General features: G+C 28.6%; 1 protein-coding gene across 2 annotated transcripts in view; it reads right to left on the bottom strand.

The window, feature by feature from the left end:
• The window catches only part of LOC107454399 (regulator of G-protein signaling loco), a gene marked incomplete at its 5' end in the record, with an annotated part of 42,939 nt that overhangs the window by 9,302 nt on the left and 14,471 nt on the right, over positions 1–19,166 (bottom strand). For both annotated transcript variants that reach the window (XM_071178802.1, XM_071178803.1), the window contains 4 exon segments: positions 4,637–4,736; positions 9,728–9,925; positions 12,747–12,950; positions 18,311–18,528. In XM_071178802.1, the coding sequence (XP_071034903.1) occupies positions 4,637–4,736; positions 9,728–9,925; positions 12,747–12,950; positions 18,311–18,528 (720 nt within the window).

The following is a 19,166-nucleotide window of genomic DNA, read 5'->3' as shown; positions in this document are numbered from 1 at the left end:
TGAAGAAAAATGTTCACTGGATCTTTTTTCGGACAACACTGCTGCATTATTCCTGCAGCCTTCCGAATTTTTAACCGTCAATGTATTAACAAGCTTGGTTTTAGAAGGTCCAGGTGGATACAGATGTTCCAAAACAGAATTAGGAGACACTTCTTTTGACACATTTTTTGTACTTTCAACTTTTCTAGATAAACACTTTTTAACAGATAAATGCTTTCTGTAACTTGCGTGTGCACTATGGATTGCCTTACGCATCTTCAAAGAAGGCTTGATAACAGTAGACTTAATTTTTTTTCTTTTTAAATTATATTTTATGGTCGAAATTGCTTCATAATTTTCAACTGTAAGTTTGCTTCGATCTTCTGTAATAATATCATCCATAATGTTGAAACTTCCCTCAACTAAAGGACCAGAGAATGGTGTCAAAAGTGCTTTGCATAATATCGTTAAATATTTATACTTTGGTTCGTTATTCTGATCTTTTAATTCAAAAATTGGCTTCCAGCAATCTGAATCAACTCTTTCGCACTTACTTAAAATAAAATTCTTTTCAATACTATCAATTTCGAGATCTATACTGTATTCACGTAGTTCATTACTTAAAAAACTTTGTTCTGAAGCACTTATAATTTGAGGTAAGGCAGCAGCAAATTTTGAAAAAGCAGAGAAGGTTGTGCTTTTCTTTCTTAAAGAGGGGTTTAAAGCAGAAAACCACATAAGAGCTTTATTTTCTAAAGGCAAACTTCTAATTAAATATTCTGAAGTGCCGATGTATGCCATTTTTAAATTTTCAACAAATTTCTTAATCCAAGAAAAATGACTTTGAGCATTGATGCTGGCAAACTTCCCTACATTTAAATATACATCTTTATAGTGAAATTTTGAATTTTTTGTGTCAAATTTATACAGATCTTTAACATTTTCTGGAAGGAATTCTGGCTTCACAAAAAAAGAAAGGAAATTTATGCAAAGATTATACATTTCTTCATGAACAACATGAATTAAAGGTTTCTCCTGTTGAAATGTTTTCACATAATTTTGGAATTGCAATAGAATTCCTCTGTAAAATTGCAATAAAAACATATTTTGCACTATTATCAAACAACACATTGACAATTCTATTTTTCCTTTCTTTATTCACTGCAGATAATTTTTGGAGGCTAGCATCTCTAGGAACACTAGATATCTCTTTTATTTCATCAACAGAAAGATTGAGACGTGAAAAAATTTCTTTCAAAGCTTCACCATTTTTTTCCTTATCAGTTAAAAAACTGAAATAAAAAACTTTCAAAGCATCAGTAAGTTTATACAGTCTTTCACAAACGTAAGAAATTTGTATAAATCTACTATCAATGGGCCTTATAATCTGAAGAGAATTTTGATATTTCAACAGATCTTGAATTTCAGAAAATAAACCTTTAGCTTTTGGGGAATCTTGTATATCATAATATATATCACTTGCTACTCCTTCCAAATAATTTTCAAAATGAGAAAAAACTTTTTAGCTACATTATTTATAATATGCACAGCATATATGCATGCATATTTATAATATGCACATGAATGTCCAATAAGTTTGGATTAGCAGCTCTAATTAAAGTTTCAACACCAGCTTTACAGCCACGCATTGTACAGTACAGAACCTGTTATCCGGAAATCAGAAAACCGGAAAACCAAAAAACCAGAACAAAATTCGATAAATTTTCTCGCCATTTTTTAAAAAAAAAAAACAATTTTTCCTCGTAAGATTTTACGATTTTTCTTTCTTTTTTTAAAGATGTTTACCTTACCATCATTTTGGAAATAATCATTAGTGTATTACTTCATCGTTTTTTCTTATTTGAAAATTTTAGTCTTGAAAGGGCACTCTTATCTACAGCCAAATATTTTGCCAAATTTACAATATCTGCAGCAACAGAGAAAGGAAGCATTTTCTCACATAGAAATGCAGTAACAACAGCTTTCTGGTCCGCAACACGATCTAATATTGAAGGTTTAGCTAATACCGACTCAACAGCTCGCAAAGTTTGAACATATTTTTGAGCCCGTACCAATTTCTGATGCTCAGTATCTTTCGAATGATTAAAAAGAACTTTCTTTCCGTTGCTGCCGTAATTTATCTTTTTATTGCATGAAAAACAAAAGCAATAACCTGGCTGTTCAATTTTCTTACACCAATTTCTTATTTTGATATTTTACACATCACTCTCTTCTAACCAAGCAAATCTCCACTTATTTTTTATTCCTGCATCGTTAACTTTTAAAGCATCATTCTCATTGATAAATTCCATGATAGGATTTAATAACTCACCCCCACTCACACCATAACTATTAGGCACGTGAGATAGAAAAACAATCCACAAATTTAGCGAGTCGTAATTTCACTTCACTTCTTCTAAATTCAATTTCTTCTAAAGAAAAATAAAAACGGAAATTTATTTGCGCAAGCGCGGAACTTACTGATAGACGTTCAACAGGAAAGTGAAGTCACATGTTGCAGTGACGTTTTCCCCTACACACCTTCGCGCATCAGAGAAAACCGGTTCTCCCCTCTGACGTCAACCTACATACGGAAATGGGGAAAAGAAAGAATGAACAATGAATCGTCGTTTGGGACTTTCCCCACTGAATCCGTCTATCGCATAAAATAAGAAAACGAACTTAGAATTTACTTATAGTATTATTCCGTCTCGCTCCGTCTTTTGTTTTTTTTTTTTAAAAAGACGGAAATCCGTCAAAATACGGAAAACTTTCACCCCTGGCGCACATAGTTTTGGTGCGTATTGGAGAAAAAGAGAGACACGATTTTCAATCAAAAAACTGTTTACTTTTACGAAGTAAAAGAAAGAAATAATGAATTACAAAAATTAAAGTGAAACAGTATAATAATAAAAACAATAATATTTAAAGTATAACTGCACTGCTATGATTTACTTTCCAGAAATGTCCCCTTCTCACCCACCGCTCCCATCTAAAATCTCCTACGAAAACATTCTCAAGGTTTTTCTATTGCTTTACAAAGCTGTGGGAGTAGTTTACTGATAGTAGTGCATTAAGCATTTCGGAAAGGTGTAGATCTGGGTTAGGCAAGGGGTCAAAACAAGTCTTTTTGTTAATTATTTTTTTCAAGAATAACTGACACTTATATTTTTCTTATATATTTTAAAAATATTAAATACATTATTTATGAAGATATTTGAACAGTGTAACAAATTTTCTACTTTAACACCACCAAAACAATTTCATATATGTCGGAAATGTGAAAAGAATTGGCAACTATGTATATATACATGTTGCACTGAACAAAATAGAAGAAAACTTCATTAACTTATCAAATTTTAAAAAAATAATAATTAAAAAACTAATTAATAAATTTGTGATCTAAAAATCACATTTTCATGTAATAACATAGAATATAAATATCTTAATAGGCTGACCTTAAATATGCTTATTAATATGAGCAAACAATATTTATAGTTTAAAATCAGACACAAAAAAGAACATTTTATCTGAATAACATATTTTTTTTGGACTAATTGAGATTTATAACCCTCACTATAACGGGGTAATCTGGAAAATATAGTTCAAATGGAGAGCAGTTCAAAATTTCAACCTCATAATATTAATGCAAATCATAAATTGTAAAACTCATTTAGTCAAAATAAATAAATGCAAAAAAATTACATAATTTTTTTTTTTTTTTTTTATAAAAGTGGAAATTTTTTTAATTGTTTGATGCAAAAATTTTAAACTATATAATTTAATAAAAATTAGAAAACTTTAATTAAAAAATTTTTTGTTATGGTTAAAAAAAATTTAACATTATTTTAAAATTAATAATTTAAAATTACAAAACTTTAACAAAATTGGTCAAATAGTTTAAAAAGTTTAAAATACAACTTTGAAATTTCATTACTCAGATAACATTGAGTCAATTTAGTTCAAACTTTGAATTCAGTTATTTAAAGTTACACACTGCAAAAGTATGTCAAAATTAGTAAACCACAAAAATCAAAAAATTTTTTTGACTATTATATTAATAACAAATGATCTGAAAAAATTACATTTTGTACAAAATTGTCTCTGAAACAAAAAAAAAGTTTTACAATTTAGTTCAAAATTTTTCGATAGTTCTGGAGATAAGAAGAGGTTTAACCTTTTGGCTGCTTTTCTGGCTAAACAATTGAGACCATATTAACCAATATTTAGCCACCCCTGAAAGCAGAACATATTGAGTCAATCTGCAGCACAACCTTCATAGATTCAAATATGTCTATAACGCTAACTCAGACAAAAACTATAATAGTATAAATAAGGTAAACTGAGATTAATTAATATACAAATGCTATGATAATCTGCAGCGTCTACTGCCATGCAGCATGGTTTTTGCACCACATATTTTGAGGATTAGGAATCAAAATATGACAAATCTATCAAAAAGAAGATATGCCTATTAAGAGAAAGTATGTTTCTGTGCCAGATTTTGGAACTTAAAATATCCTCTGCATAATTAATTAAAATAGACTCTCAAACAATAGTAGTAGATGAAAAATTATTAAGTTGATCTGCTTTTAATTTTGCATACTCTACACATACATTTAGAATAAATAAATTGTAACACAAAAACTAGACTTACCACAGACAATGCAAAATGTTTCTTTCATCTCAATAGTTATTCTTTGATTATCAATTGTAGTAATAGGTGCACTAATTACTACTGGTTTTTGCAAGGAAGCCTGTTGAAAAAAATAGAAAAAAGAATTTGAACTCTAAAAGCTTAAACAAAATCATAATAAAAGGAAATATATACTTCCTTTTTTAATCAAACATTATAGCCTAACACAATACTGATTAGTCTAAAAAATATTGAGCTTTTTTGATTTTGTATTAAACACAATTATTTATTTGTATGCTAGGAAAAGTATAACATTTATGTAAAATCCATAATTTGATTTGTGGTTTAAGTACAAATATAAATCTATTATCTCATTTCTTATAGCTGCATTTTACACAACAAGCAAATGTAAAAAACAGGGTTGTCATTCAAAGCTGGAAAAAAAATTTGCAGTGTTTTTTCTGTACATATTATACACAATATATTAAAAGGAAAAACACAATCAATATGCTCTAGTGTGAGTTGTATTCAGGGGTCTGTCCAGACATTTTGATAAAAAGGTCCCGTTTTTGTAAAATTGTGAAAAAAAAGCACAGTAATTTCCGGTAGATAGGCCACGGCCTATATCTGTTTAAAAGTCTTCCGTTCATGATGTGCGGTCTGTGCGCCGATGCGGCCTATAGAGAGAATTCATTTGTCACGAGCCATACGTGATCATTTTTCGATCAAGGTGGATTAATTCAAAAACAGATGTTTACCGAAAATTTTTCGAGATTGCGAACCTATTTCATAATGTTTGCTCTGAAAAGTTTTTCTTTCTTTTTGCATTAAAATATAGTTTGACTAAAGAAGTTTTCGATCTACAAATGGTGTTACAAATTCCAATTTGTAACTTAAGAATAATTAAACTTAGTTTGCTTTATTTTTAACCCTTTTCTTCTTATCTATATTTTCTTTATAAATATTTTGTAGTCCGCCAACAATATCTGTATAATCCTTCTCGCAGGGGGAGACTGTTGTCATTCCCTAGAAAGGATAGCTACGAAGTCTTTTTCTTGAGATGTTTGGTTTTGATTTCCTTCGTTCTTGTTTCGGAAATAGCAATCTTTAGCTAGGTGATTCGTTTTATGGCAGATGAAACATTTCTTCTTGCTTCTATTTTCATATTTATATTCTACTTGGAATGCTTCTGTTCGTCTAGGAATATCATTTCGTAATTTTGATAAGATGTTTTCTTCTTCCCGCAGTATTTCTAAAATTTCATCCATTTGTTTTTCACGTTGGGTTTTCAGGATTTCTCTTATTTTGGAAAACTTTCCTCGTAACCCTCTAACAGTATAAAATACAAGTTCTCTTTCAGAAATTTCCAGTCCCAGTGACGAACATTTCGTTTGAAGTCCACATGATCTTGCAATATAGTCTGACACATTTTCATTTTATTTCATTTCAAGATTTCTTACTTCGTTACTTGCATCGATTTTTCGATCTTCGGATTTACCAGTAAATGTGGTTTGAATTTTTTCCCGTAGAATTTTTGCGTTGGTTTCATTTGCGAACTGAAGACTTTGGTCGTCAGAAAGCGATAGTTATATGTACGCTACTGCGTCATCATTGCTTAATGTCCATTGTTCCCGCAATTTTGGATCAATGGGGGCTTCTTCAGTTAGCACATTTGCAATTTTCTTAAGTGTCAGCAAAGCCTTGATTTTAATACTCCAGTGATAGAAGTTGTCACTGTTCAGCAGTGGGATACTCGGCAGATCCCGATTAATTTTTGGATCCAAACGATGCATATCACAGCGAAACTTTGTGTAACTTTTTACTGCGTCATAAACTGCCAACTGTAGTCCGTGGATCGAGATTCAGACAGAAAGTAATAGTTTATTAAGAAAAACTATTACTCATTAGCAAGTTTAAAATCTTCATGCAATCATTATGGTTACAAAAACTTAGTTGGGAAGATACTTTGCCCCAATCCCTAAGAAAGAGCTGGAGTGATTTATTCTCCTCTTTAAAGGACATAGAACAAATAAAAATTCTTCGTTGGACTTCGTTGGAGTAGATAACCCAATAAAGGTCATTTTACAGTGTTTCTCAGATGCTTCTGAAGCTGCGCATGGAGCTGTTATATACATTCAATGTATACTTTCGGACAATTCAGCTGCTGTAAGATTGGTTACTAGCAAGTCTCGAGTGTCTACATTCAAAACTATTTTCATACCTTGCTTAGAATTATGCGGCTGCCTTCTGGCTATTCAACTCAAAACAAGAGTTGAACAATCTTTGAACATTATCCTTGATGAAATGATTCATCGATTTCTTTGGCCTGGATTCAGACACCACCGCATCAGCTAAAGACTTTTGTCGTAAATAGAGTTGGTAAAATATAACAGTTAAGCAGAAACTGTAAATTGCAACATGTTTCATCGAAATGCAACCCAGCACATTTAATTTCCAGAGGAATGCTTCCAAATGAGCTTATTGATCACAAGCTTTGGTGGTATGGACCTACTTTTCTGCAAGAACCAGTTTCCTTAAACTTGGCATCTAACCACTTAGATGATCCTTCAGCAGATATGGACTTTTTGTAGGAACTAAAAGACACTAACACCCAGAACTTAATTGTGGTTAAATCTGATTTTATTGATAATTTTTTGAAATCAAGTAATAATTATAGAAAATTAATCAATGTATTTAGTTTCATCCTTAGGTTTATAGGAAACTGCAAAAAAAAAAAAAAAAAAAAAAAAAAAAAAAAAAAAAAAAAAAAAAAAAAGGTAAGAAATCAAGTGAGTTAACGGCAGAAAAATTGAATTCCGATGAGTTAAAGTTGATTTCCTTAAAGAAAAGCCTTTCAAAAGGAAAGCCTAAATCAAGTTTATGAAAGGTTGAGCATCTCTCAACAGGTAAAGGTTATCTCCATTTATTGATGAAAATCAGAGTGTTATTCATGTTGGAGGTAGACTTAGGAATTGAGAATTATCTTATGATAAAAAATTTCCTTTGATTTAACCTAAAAATCATACCATTACTAAATTTATTATGCCAGATATACATGAAAGAAACTGTCATGTAGGCACATAAACACTTTTGCATTTAACTAGACCAAAATATTGGCCTACTGGAGGCAGAAGCTTAACGTGAAGTATTGTTCAGAATTGTGCAAAATTTAATCCTCACTTTTCAGTGCAAAAAATGGGAAATTTACCCACAGAAAGATGTATTCCATTCTTCCAATTTAATATTACAGGAATTGATTTCAGTGGCCCCTTTCAAATAAAAAACAAATTTCAAAGAAAAGGTCCATTGCAAAAAATTTATTTTGCAATTTTCATTTCCTTTGTAACTCGTGCAGTTCACTTTTAAATAGTTTCAGATTTGACATCAGATTCATTCATAGCTGCTTTAAAACGATTTATGTCCCGAAGAGGTTAAGTTTCTAATCTTTTTACAGAAAATGGCTGTAATTTTGTAGGTGCAAACAATGAACTTAAACGTTTATTTGAACTAGTAAGTAAACCAGATAATAATTTGGCAAAATATCTTTTTGCCAAGAAGACCAATTTTGGCCATTTCGTTTTTATGAAAAGATATTTTGTGAAGGGTTTGTTAACTGTCCCAAATTTCTTCTAGGCAGACCCCTGGTATTCGGCTAAATATACTAGTTATAAAAACTAAACGGAAAAAGGAACGGCTGAACATATTCAAAACAAATAATGCTATAGTAAATGAACTAGTTTAATACAGTTAAATATCATACTTAAATATCCCATAGATTGAATTTTGAGTGGCTACTATTTTTAAAAGACGAAAATAAGAAACAAAATTCCTTGTATTTTCCCAGTTTATAAAGAAAAATCAAAATTCCTTGCATTTTCTGAGTTATTTTAGGTGATTTTTGAATTCCCTGTATTCACCCTATTCTCCCTGTGGATTGGCAAACCTGAAAAAGCAGTAAAAGGAAGTTGAGTTGAATGCAACTCTCTGGCACAAGAGTTAGAATTAGTTATACCGTGCAAGGTAATTAGAATTATTTATCTAGATTAGGTGAGTAAATAGTGCTATAGAAAACTACGTCTGGTATAAAAAAAGATGACTAAAGCACTTTAAGATTGTGAAACACATGCTAATCTAGAAAAGGAAAACCTACTTAGGATACCAAAAACTTAGTATCAAGAGTGGTCTTGGAAAATGTTTCAACTCACTACTTTTTATTGCTGTAGAAACTGGATTTTTACCTAATGCAACTACCTTGGAAATTTTAATTGATAAAACTAGTAAATGTAGAAAAATGTACCCATCAAAACATTTAAAAACTGTGCTATGAGCAGCCATAGAAAATTTGTCACAACTATAGTAAGCAGGAAAAGGTTTCTTTTACACTAACAATTAATTTGAAAAATATCCAAATTTTGATGCTAAAAAGTATGTTTGCAGGACAATGTACACATTTTTTCTGATAGTTAACCAACATGTTTATGTAAAAATAATTATAACATAATGATTTTCAGCTTTGTACTTTTCCATTTATTATAGTTGGTACAAATTTTGCATGAATTTAAATAGCACCTTATGTAAAAACATTGATTGTAAAATGTTATACTGTGTTACTAATACTGACACACAAGATTTTTTAGGACAGTCCAGTAAAAGATAAAATATTAATGAATTCTACCCATCTGATTTGCACTTAAAATAAGTCATGTATTCAGAACAATCCTACCAAAAGCAACAGAATCAACAGGGAACTGCAAATCAGTGGGTTTGTGTAAATAGACTAGCATAGGTAATTGCATGCCACTATTTTTTATTTTATTTTTCAAAAAAATAATTGCTCATATATTAGTATATAATTTTTAGTATATAATTAAGCATTTATAATTATTTCTTATATAATAATACATTATATAATTAAGTATATAATTTTTAAGAAGTCCAATTCTATTTTTTAATATGAGTGTGTCTTGTAATTCACACAACATATAATTTTTAACAAAATTTTTGTCTAGCCTACTAAGCTTTGTTAAATAAGGATTATACAGCAGGAAAAAAAACCCATTAAAATAAGGAATTTAAGACAAGCTATTGAAACAACAAAGCATTTTTCCTTACCACTGTCATTTTGACTTGATCAATTTTATATCCATACTTATTTAATACTGGTTTCAGAATATCACCACATATTTTGTTATTTTTTGCTTTTACTCCTATAGTTTTCTTATTGGGCAATTCTACACAGAATAAAACCACTTGTTCCACTCTTATTTCCCTACAACTCAATGATGTCACATTTGTGCGGTGATCTAATGGCTAGAATGAACATATAAAATAAAAATCTTTAAAATACATGATTGTCAAAACAATAATTACAAAGCAAATAAAAATTAAATTTCATAAATTATTTTTTGTAAAAATAGTTTCAAAATTGTTTTTTTACACATATTTGCATGCTTCCTAAAGAGTCAACATTGCATCCTTTTCTAGATAGAAAATGAACAAAAAGTGTTTTTAGTGGTGCCATCTCTTGCTATAAGAATAAGGAGAAAACAACTGCTGGTTAGACACTTTTACTGCATAAAAATAAGTTTGTTTTTCTGTCTCAAAACATTCCTGCACTTTTTTTTTATTTTTTAAATTCTGAAATAAAGTAATTTTTGAAAAAACAAATTAAAAGACATTTTTCATTCAATGTTTTAAACATATTTAAGACAAAGAGCTTAAAGGTAAATAATCCTGTATAGCAGCTAGAATAAAATTATTTATTACAGCCAGTTTTGAACAGAAAAAAAAAAACAAAGTTCTTGTCAATTACAGCTTTTCTAAAGACTTTTATTCAAGACACTAGACCAGTTAAGTGCATATTAATATAATATCAGGAGTTAGTTATTTAGTCAAACAAATCTTCTTCATTTTATCTAATCAGCTAAAAAAGGTTTTTTTAATATTGTTGTAGTTTTTAAAAAAATTTTTTTTTAAGTGAAAGATGTTTGTGGATAAAACTTTCATAAAACATTAGAATTCTTCTTTGACAATATAAAAAAGGCAAATTTATTGCATCAACACATAAATTATATACAGCAAATGGAGCTGAAGAAGTACACTAATTAGAAAAATAAATTAAACTTAATAAACATAAATTTTTTATTAGTAGTTTCAAAAAATTTTATTTGTAGACAAATCTTCATTTCTTATAAGTTCTTCTTTATTTTGCGGTTAAGTTATCTGAGTTGAACGGTATTTTTGCACATATATTCCATTGCATAGGCTAGATAATAAAATACTGAAGTCTTCTAGAAAATTAATATTCAAGATATAAGAGTCAAATCTCTTATGAAACCACATTTAACAAGACATAAATTTCATACAAAACAGATTACAAATAATTTTACATTTGTCAGAAATGTAAGCAGTGTCATAGATCAGGGGTGATTGTGAGCCCAAGTCAAAATTCCGGAAAATTTCTTGAGTTAAAAAAAAAACAAAAAACAGCTTAAATTGAAAAAAAATTTAAACAAGGTTTTTTCCTATATTTCTTAGTTTACTTAAAATATATTTAAAATTTCACACATACCTACACCATTTACACATAGCTATGATGACCTGGAGAGGTAATTAAAATTTGCAAATATGTCTTTCTTTCTTGAGTTTATGATTATAACAACTATTTACTGATAAAAAATGAATATTAATCATGAATATAAGCTTATAAAGTATCTCTCTGGCTCTCCCTTACAAACAAATAAAATAAACTGTGTTTTTAAGTTCCACCTTTGAAAATTTGATTTCCGGAAACTTCTGTGATGAATGATATTTTGAAACGTCTGGACCTTCGATCTCCGGAAACTTCCAGATCACTGCTAGCGAAAATTCCGGAAATCCGGATTTTTTCCGGAGCACAATCACCCCTGATAGATGAAACAGCAATTTCTAACGACAGATATAGATTAATGGTATTAGATATTTCCTCAGTGATACACAGACTACAATTCTGACATTTTCTTGAAAATATTCCACCAGAAGTTATTTAGTCGGAATTGCAAACATTGTTCTGACGCCACTATGTTGTTTGTATCTGAAAACAGAACTAGTCTGAACAAAGCATTGGAAAAATATTGAAAGTTGACGAGTTAACGAGTTTTTAAAACATTTTTAAAATGGTTCTTTATTTGTGCTTGCTTCTTGCTGGTTACCTTTTTTAATTCTTTGTGATGCAGACTTTGGTCAGTATAGAGGGGATCTTTTTTTTTAGATTCTTTTTTCTTAACATTTATTTTAAATTAAACCTTAACTGTAATCAATTTCTATAAATCAAACATCTACATTTTATACCTCTAATTTTAATAACATTATAAAGACCCTCTTAAATTTAAGCTTTCTTTCCATAAATATATTTTTCAAAAGTTAAATGTATTGCTTACTCTTATTTTTTTTATGCATGACGTCATTTCTCTTGTCACCCATTTCTTAATAAGGTCCTTCATGTATTACAACATGCGCCTAAAAATATGTCATAGTAATTCAGTCATGAATTCTTTCATAATAAAACGTTTTGATTTTAAACAAGTTTGTGTTTTCATGGTTTCATTTGGTGATTTTGCTAATTGCTGTTACCCTTTTCCTCCTGTATGTGGTGAGTACTTTTAGTTATTGTTATAAGCATGCTTTCTATTATTATATTGGAAACATCAGCTTACCATATTAAAGTACATATTTATATCTGGATATAGCATGACTTTGTCTTATTTATCTTTTAATTTATTTTGTTTTACCCTTTTTCCAAATTTTGGTGATACCAATTTGTTCAAACCTCACACTTTGTGACCCTTTGAACCTATTGGGTTATCCCACAATAGCATTGTACAACCACTTTCCTTAACGATCACGCTCCCCTTAATTTAATTACCCTTTATTACAATTTTCAGACTTAATTTGTTTATTATAAAATTCAATCATTATCTATTTTTAATAATGACTATATCCAAATACACATCCAAATATAAGCACTTATCAAAAATATTTCAACCCATCTATCAATTTTAATAATATAAAATAATTTTACTTTATTCGCACCATCATATTATTTAACTGTAACACATATTATTATCAGTAATATTCTGAAACAAGTTTTTACCTGATGAGAGGCTACACTGTATGCCTTAACAGCATTATAAGTCAGGCTTTTCCTTTCTAAGAGCTTCAACAGCATTTCACCTACGGTTTCACCTGATTGTGTTCTAACTACAGTGGTTGATAAATCAGGAAGGATAACTCTGCAGTAATGGCTATCAGTTGTGCAATGACTTGGGAATAGAGCCAGTTCAGCAGAATTAAATGACTGTAATAAAAGTTTCAACTTAAAATATTACAAAAGAGAAAAATTCAGTAGATTTTAAGAAATATCTCACCCAAACTATAGCTTATTGTATTAAAGATGGGAAATAATAGGGAATTTCAGAATTTTTTTATATCTGACAAAGTGAAATCAAATACAAAATTTATGTTATACTACTGAAATTAACTTAACTTAGTGGTTCAACAGCCCATAGATGGTTAAGGCATAACTGCAAATTCAAATTACTGCAATATTTTACATTTTGATAGACAATAAATTTACTTGAATATAATAGCATTCTATTATGTTTATTATATTCTTAAATTTATAAACAAAAATCATTAATTCATTTTCATTCCATAATCCTAAACTGCATTTAAAAAAAGCTTATATTAATAAAAAAATTAATATTGAATTTAAATATTTTAATTTACTTCAGATTTGAGTTTCACTTTATTATTTAGTAATATTACTTATTTAAAATCTAAACAATAAAAAAAATCTATTTTAATAAGTAGTTATCAGGAAGTTTCCCAATTCTATTTAGTTTTCTAAATTATGTAAAAACTAGAATGATTTTTTTATTGTACCAGAAGACAGAGAGAAAACTGCAAAATCCAATTGAATTTGCAGTTACATAACACCAATTATTTTCAAATCTTACAAACACCATTAGGACTGGGTGATACATTGATTCATCGGTAAACATTGATGTTGTGTAATCATCGCTGATCCAATGTTTAGGTTGGTGCCTTTTACGAAGCATCGGAAATTCCGATGTATGCACGATGAGTACTGTTTCCCAATGCCACAAAAAGTGATTCTTCAGATTCAACATGGATGGTCGCAAGCCCGCGCAAAGAGTATTCCCCCCCCCCATCATGAGGCGACGTTGATTGCCGTGACGATCTTTTCCCATGTGTTTCTTCCTGCGCGAATTATCAAGTAACGATGTGCTGACACGATGAATTCCAATGTGACTAGGAGTGAAACTAACTCATCGCCAATGAAAGATGAAAAAGCGCTTTCTTCAATTCGTGCAAATCCAAGAAAAGAAAGTGATTCTCTGAGGATTATTTATGTTTTGTTATTTGATAATACTTTGAGATAATTTTTGTCTTGTTGAAAAAAAGATCGTTTTTGATCTGTTCCGATAAGACTTTTTGTTTATTTATTTTTTTACCTATTTACTTTTCTCTGTTGAATCTGAAGAATTGCATTCCTTCAATATGGGTACAATGCTTTCATTAATAATTTTGTATAAAGCTGTATAAAATTTTGCAAATTGACCACGTTTTCAATTATTAAAAAATGATTATTATTATTGTTAGAAAATATAAAAAAATTCAATATTTTTGACTTTGGCAAATGAGTTTTTAAACCGACAACTTATCAAATACAAATTTTCTTTTTAAGACAGTCATTTTGTCTTTATTTCTTTAGCATTTTCTATTTAGACTTGATTGCTTTACGATCTTTCTCGATCTTTCATATTTATAACGATTTTTATGAGTGTGTATTTAAATTTCATTTTCACAAAATATAGTTTTGCAGCATAATACATTAGGTTAGCAATAATTTTGAAAATAAAATTTTAAATAATTGAGTTTTATATTGAAGCCATAATAATTTCCATTGTATTCTTTTCCAGGATAAATTTTGTTCTTACACTAGATTTTCGCTATTTCCTCAAAAATATTGAAAAATATAAATATTCCTTCAATATTTCTACTGCCTTCAATAAATTATTGAAGGATATTCAAGAAATTCTGGAGAATGAAAAGCCAAGAGGTTATACGCATCGGCTGTTCTAAGTTTTCTATTTTTCTTAATCCATCATTTTTTTATCATCTTTTTCTATTACGTTTTTTATTTTTGTATTGTATATTTGTTATCTATATTTATTAAGATTTTTAAATTGTTGGCTCAATGCGCATTTTAAATTTTATTTTTATAATTGTATCTATTTTATTTTTACAGTTGGCTGACATACTTTGCGACAGGCTAATACTTTTGGTCTATTGATCTGATTTTCACGTATTAGGACTTAATCTTTAGTGGTTTGAGGGAGAGACCTCAAATATGCTAATTATTTTATGCAGACAATATTTTAAATTACGAAGTGAGGCATAAAAACGTACTTATCTGAATTTTTTGACGGATGATTCCTGACCCTCAAAATATAAGGCTCAGCCGTAATCTGAGAAATATAGTCCTAATAGGAAATAGGTCAAGAGAGTGATCGAAAATTAGGATCTTTTGATGCTAATGCTACTTTTTGCGTATTTCGTCATACCTCGAGAACTTTTTACTCAAATTGAAAAAATTTAGCACAAAATTAAAATATTCGTTTATCCAAAGATAATTTTATGCAAAAATGATTTTAATTCAGTTTTTTATTACTAATAGTCAAAAAAAGTTTGAATTGTAATGTTCATAATTTTTTTTAAAGAATAAAAACTTTTTTTTAAATAAAAAAAATTAAAAGAAATTAGTTGAATAGTTTCTGAAAAATAAATTTTAAAAAATCAGACTTTTTGAAATTCGATTACTAAGTCAAAAGTAATTTTTTTTTTCTTACAGTGCACTCTATCCACAAATATCAAATATTAATTGCTAAAATATTCATGTCAAGACAAATTTATTACAATATAAAAGTCGAAAAAATTGCACCAATTTCTTCTAATTTTATTTTCTGGAAAAATTATTTCTTAATGTAATAATTTTTTATGTGTTTTTGTCTAAGATACCTAACCATCTTTAAGACTGTTGAAAATTAACAATAATTTTTGTTGGCCAAGGTTGAAATACTATTCTTTTTCTTTTACCCTTTTTAATTCATCCTTAAAGATAAGTTACTTATTTTTTCCAAAGCTGCATGTAAAATTTTAATGAATTATTCGTTTTACTAGTTAACTATTTATTCAATACCCTCTTTCTTTAATTTAAAGACTTCCGGTTTTTTCCAGCAAAATCTGAAGGTTGATAAGATGTGTTTTGTTTAAATTGAAAAAGACAGTTTATTGAATTATTTTAGTCCTAAAGAAGAAAATAATCAAAATAAAAATTAAAAAAATAGAAAAAAAAAATATTACAAGAAATATTAATGAAATTAAATACAACATTCAATTATAAATCACTTAGTTGTTTATATATACCTATAAAATGAATATAATTCGCATAATTTTAGTTTGATGCATTTTGGCAGATTTTCACTTTTTATAAATATTATTTGGGGAAAATCTTATTCTCTTTTTTCCCCAAACACACTAAGTTTAAATTCTAAAAATCTAATATATATATTACAAATTTCAGTTTTAGTCTTACTTTACAGTAGCAACAAATAAATAAAAAGCAAACTTGTGCAAGAATGCAAAATTTGGCAAAACCAAATGTGGTAACGTGACATTGCGATGTATCGAAATATCGTGATGTTTGAGTGGCGATGCATCACAATGCTGAAATCTTAACATCGCCCAGTCCTAAACACCATAGTATTTATTTTGTAAATTATGATGAACAAATCTGCAGACTTTTTTGTAAATGTCTACAGAGTTATCAACTTGAAAAGAAAAAGTTCAGTAGATTTTACAAAAGACTGAAAAAAATTTATGCTTAACTACTAAGCAATACATAGAAATATGGCATGCATAGAGAATTTCAAGGATTTCAAGTGATCATTAAAGAGAAATAAAATCTATAACATCAAGTTTTATTAATTTATAACACTAAGCCTTTTACACTTAACTACAGATTAAAATTGACTGCAATATTTTCTCTTTATGATTAAACATTAAACAAGCTAGAATGAAAAAAAAAAAATGTCTAATATTTTTTAAAAGTTCTTCATTAACCCCTTGCCTACCGAGGCAAATTTCGAAATTCACCCTTCAATGCCACCGGTTTCCACAGAGGCGTGTGTAGTTTCGGTGAGTATTAGAGAAAATGAAGAGGCATGCTTTTCTTTCAATCTAAGAACTGCTTACTATTACAAAAAAATGAAAAACAAAATTTAAAGTATAACAGTTTAAGTGATGTGATAGTTCAAATTTTCTAGCCCCGAAGAGGAAGGAAAATAGTCATCAAATTCACTCTCAGACATATTTGCACAAAAAAATTTTTTTTATTACACATGGAAGAAATTAAAGGAATTGTTAAAATGGAAGTGAAACGAAAGTAAAAAAGCATGTACTACTCAAAAGAAACGCAAGCAATAACTGCACATCTGTGATTTACTTTCCAGAAACTTCCCTTTCCTTTTCCTTCACCCCTTGTCTGAAATTTTTTGAAAATACTCTCAAGGTCAAGGTTTGAATTCCAAAGCTGTGGGAGTAATTTTACTGATAGCAACGTATGGCAAAGAGCATTGTGTACTTTGGAAAGGCATGTAAATACACCAGGGACAATTAACGCATCAGCTCGATAAAGCGTATATATATATATATGCCCGTGGCAGGCAAAAGTTAAACAGGGTGCGTAGCCAAATTTTGAACCAAATAATAAGTACCTTTTAAGCACTCAAAAAATATTTTAAGCACTTAAAAAAAAATCATAATTAGGCACTTTAAAGAAATATATTAGTCTTTTGACATAGTTTTTGACGATTGTCAAAAACCCGAAATTTTGGCCTAAGGATAATTATAAACTATTATAAATATGAAGTATTTTTTAATTAAACATACATGTAAAATTACAAGTGTTCTATGAATTATGTTATTGAATTATTTTAACATAAAACTCTTTTTGTTTTGAAAATCACTGTCTAAAGCACAAATTTTGGTGTAGAAAATATTAAATAATAAGAAATGAAAATATGTCAAATTTTAATTTATCCAATCCCTTAATTTGTTTAATTATTGAAAATAAAAATACAAAAACAATTATTTTATAAAAACACTTAACAAACATCTTATTTTTCATTTGTAAATCTGATTTCCTTTACTTCCATTTTAACTCTTTTCAAAGCAAGTGATTACAAAAAAAATAGTTTTGAATCCCTCCGTTTCAGTTTTGCATGAATAAGACCGAAATTTGAAACTGTTCTTTCGATTGATGCTCAGTTGTATATACTAGAATGTTGGCGTACTAAACTATTGTAACATAATAAAATAACATGTAATTAGGATATTTATTCTAATAACTGTACTAAATATTGATAGTAACTTAATCAAACCCTTGATCGAAGGCTAAGTCATAAAATATCTATACCAAGATTATTCAATCAAACAGCAACTACTACCATTCAATTAAGAATGCCCCAAAAAATCTTTAAAATGTTTTATTTTAAAAATATAGGCTTTAAGAACTTTTAACATTATCTTTTATATAAAAGCTCTAATAGAAAGGAAAAATCAAACACTAACCTCTCTAGATGATACATTTTTATACATCAAGCCAACTCCTGGTTCACTACTAGTCACAGAGGATCTATCAGTTATATCTGATTGAGTAGAACTTGAATAATCTATTTTCTGGGAATTCTTTTCTTTTTTCTTCTTTTTCAAAGATTTTCCGATTTCACTATGTCTATCCCATAGTCTGCTTCCATTTGATTTAGATTCATTTGACTTGGTTTTGCTCACTAAAATTTAAATATAAATGAGTAAATAGTAATGAGAAACAGTTTTTAAAAGGATAAGAAAAATTAACACTAAGAATTTAACACTAGTTACATAAAAAATTTCAACAAAAATCATGAAATATTTTTTTTTAAAAATAGGAAAATTTTAACACTACTTGCTATAGTAAATCTAATTAGGATAATAGAAATTTTAAAAAAAAAAAATTCACAGTATACTAGTTACGGAAGGTTTTTAATAATAATAGAAATTAGAACGAGTTAGTTTAGCATTGATACCAAAAATCTTTGAGCTTTATGAGGAGAAAATGTAGTGTTCAGCAAAATTTGAAAAAAGAAAAAAAAAGATAATGAAAAAAAAAATTATTCTAAATTTCGGGAAGCAAAATATATGGAACAATAAAGAATAGTTTATTACATTGAAGAGATATAAACATATAGCTATTAACACCACCACTCCTAGCTACAAAAAAAAATTGTATTTTTTATTTTAAAAAAAATTATAGGACAACCTTTTAAGAGACTAGTCCCAAATCAATTTACCTGAGTTAAACAAATATGAATGATAATACAATTCCCGAAATTACTTTAATTAGCTCTATTTAACTTAAAGAAAAATATTTTGAATTTATTACATTCTG

Source organism: Parasteatoda tepidariorum, chromosome 3 (assembly GCF_043381705.1).
Source record: "Parasteatoda tepidariorum isolate YZ-2023 chromosome 3, CAS_Ptep_4.0, whole genome shotgun sequence".
Taxonomy (NCBI): domain Eukaryota; kingdom Metazoa; phylum Arthropoda; class Arachnida; order Araneae; family Theridiidae; genus Parasteatoda; species Parasteatoda tepidariorum.
The sequence above is the reverse complement of the archived record's forward strand: the minus strand, read 5'-3'. Positions and strand labels throughout refer to the sequence as shown.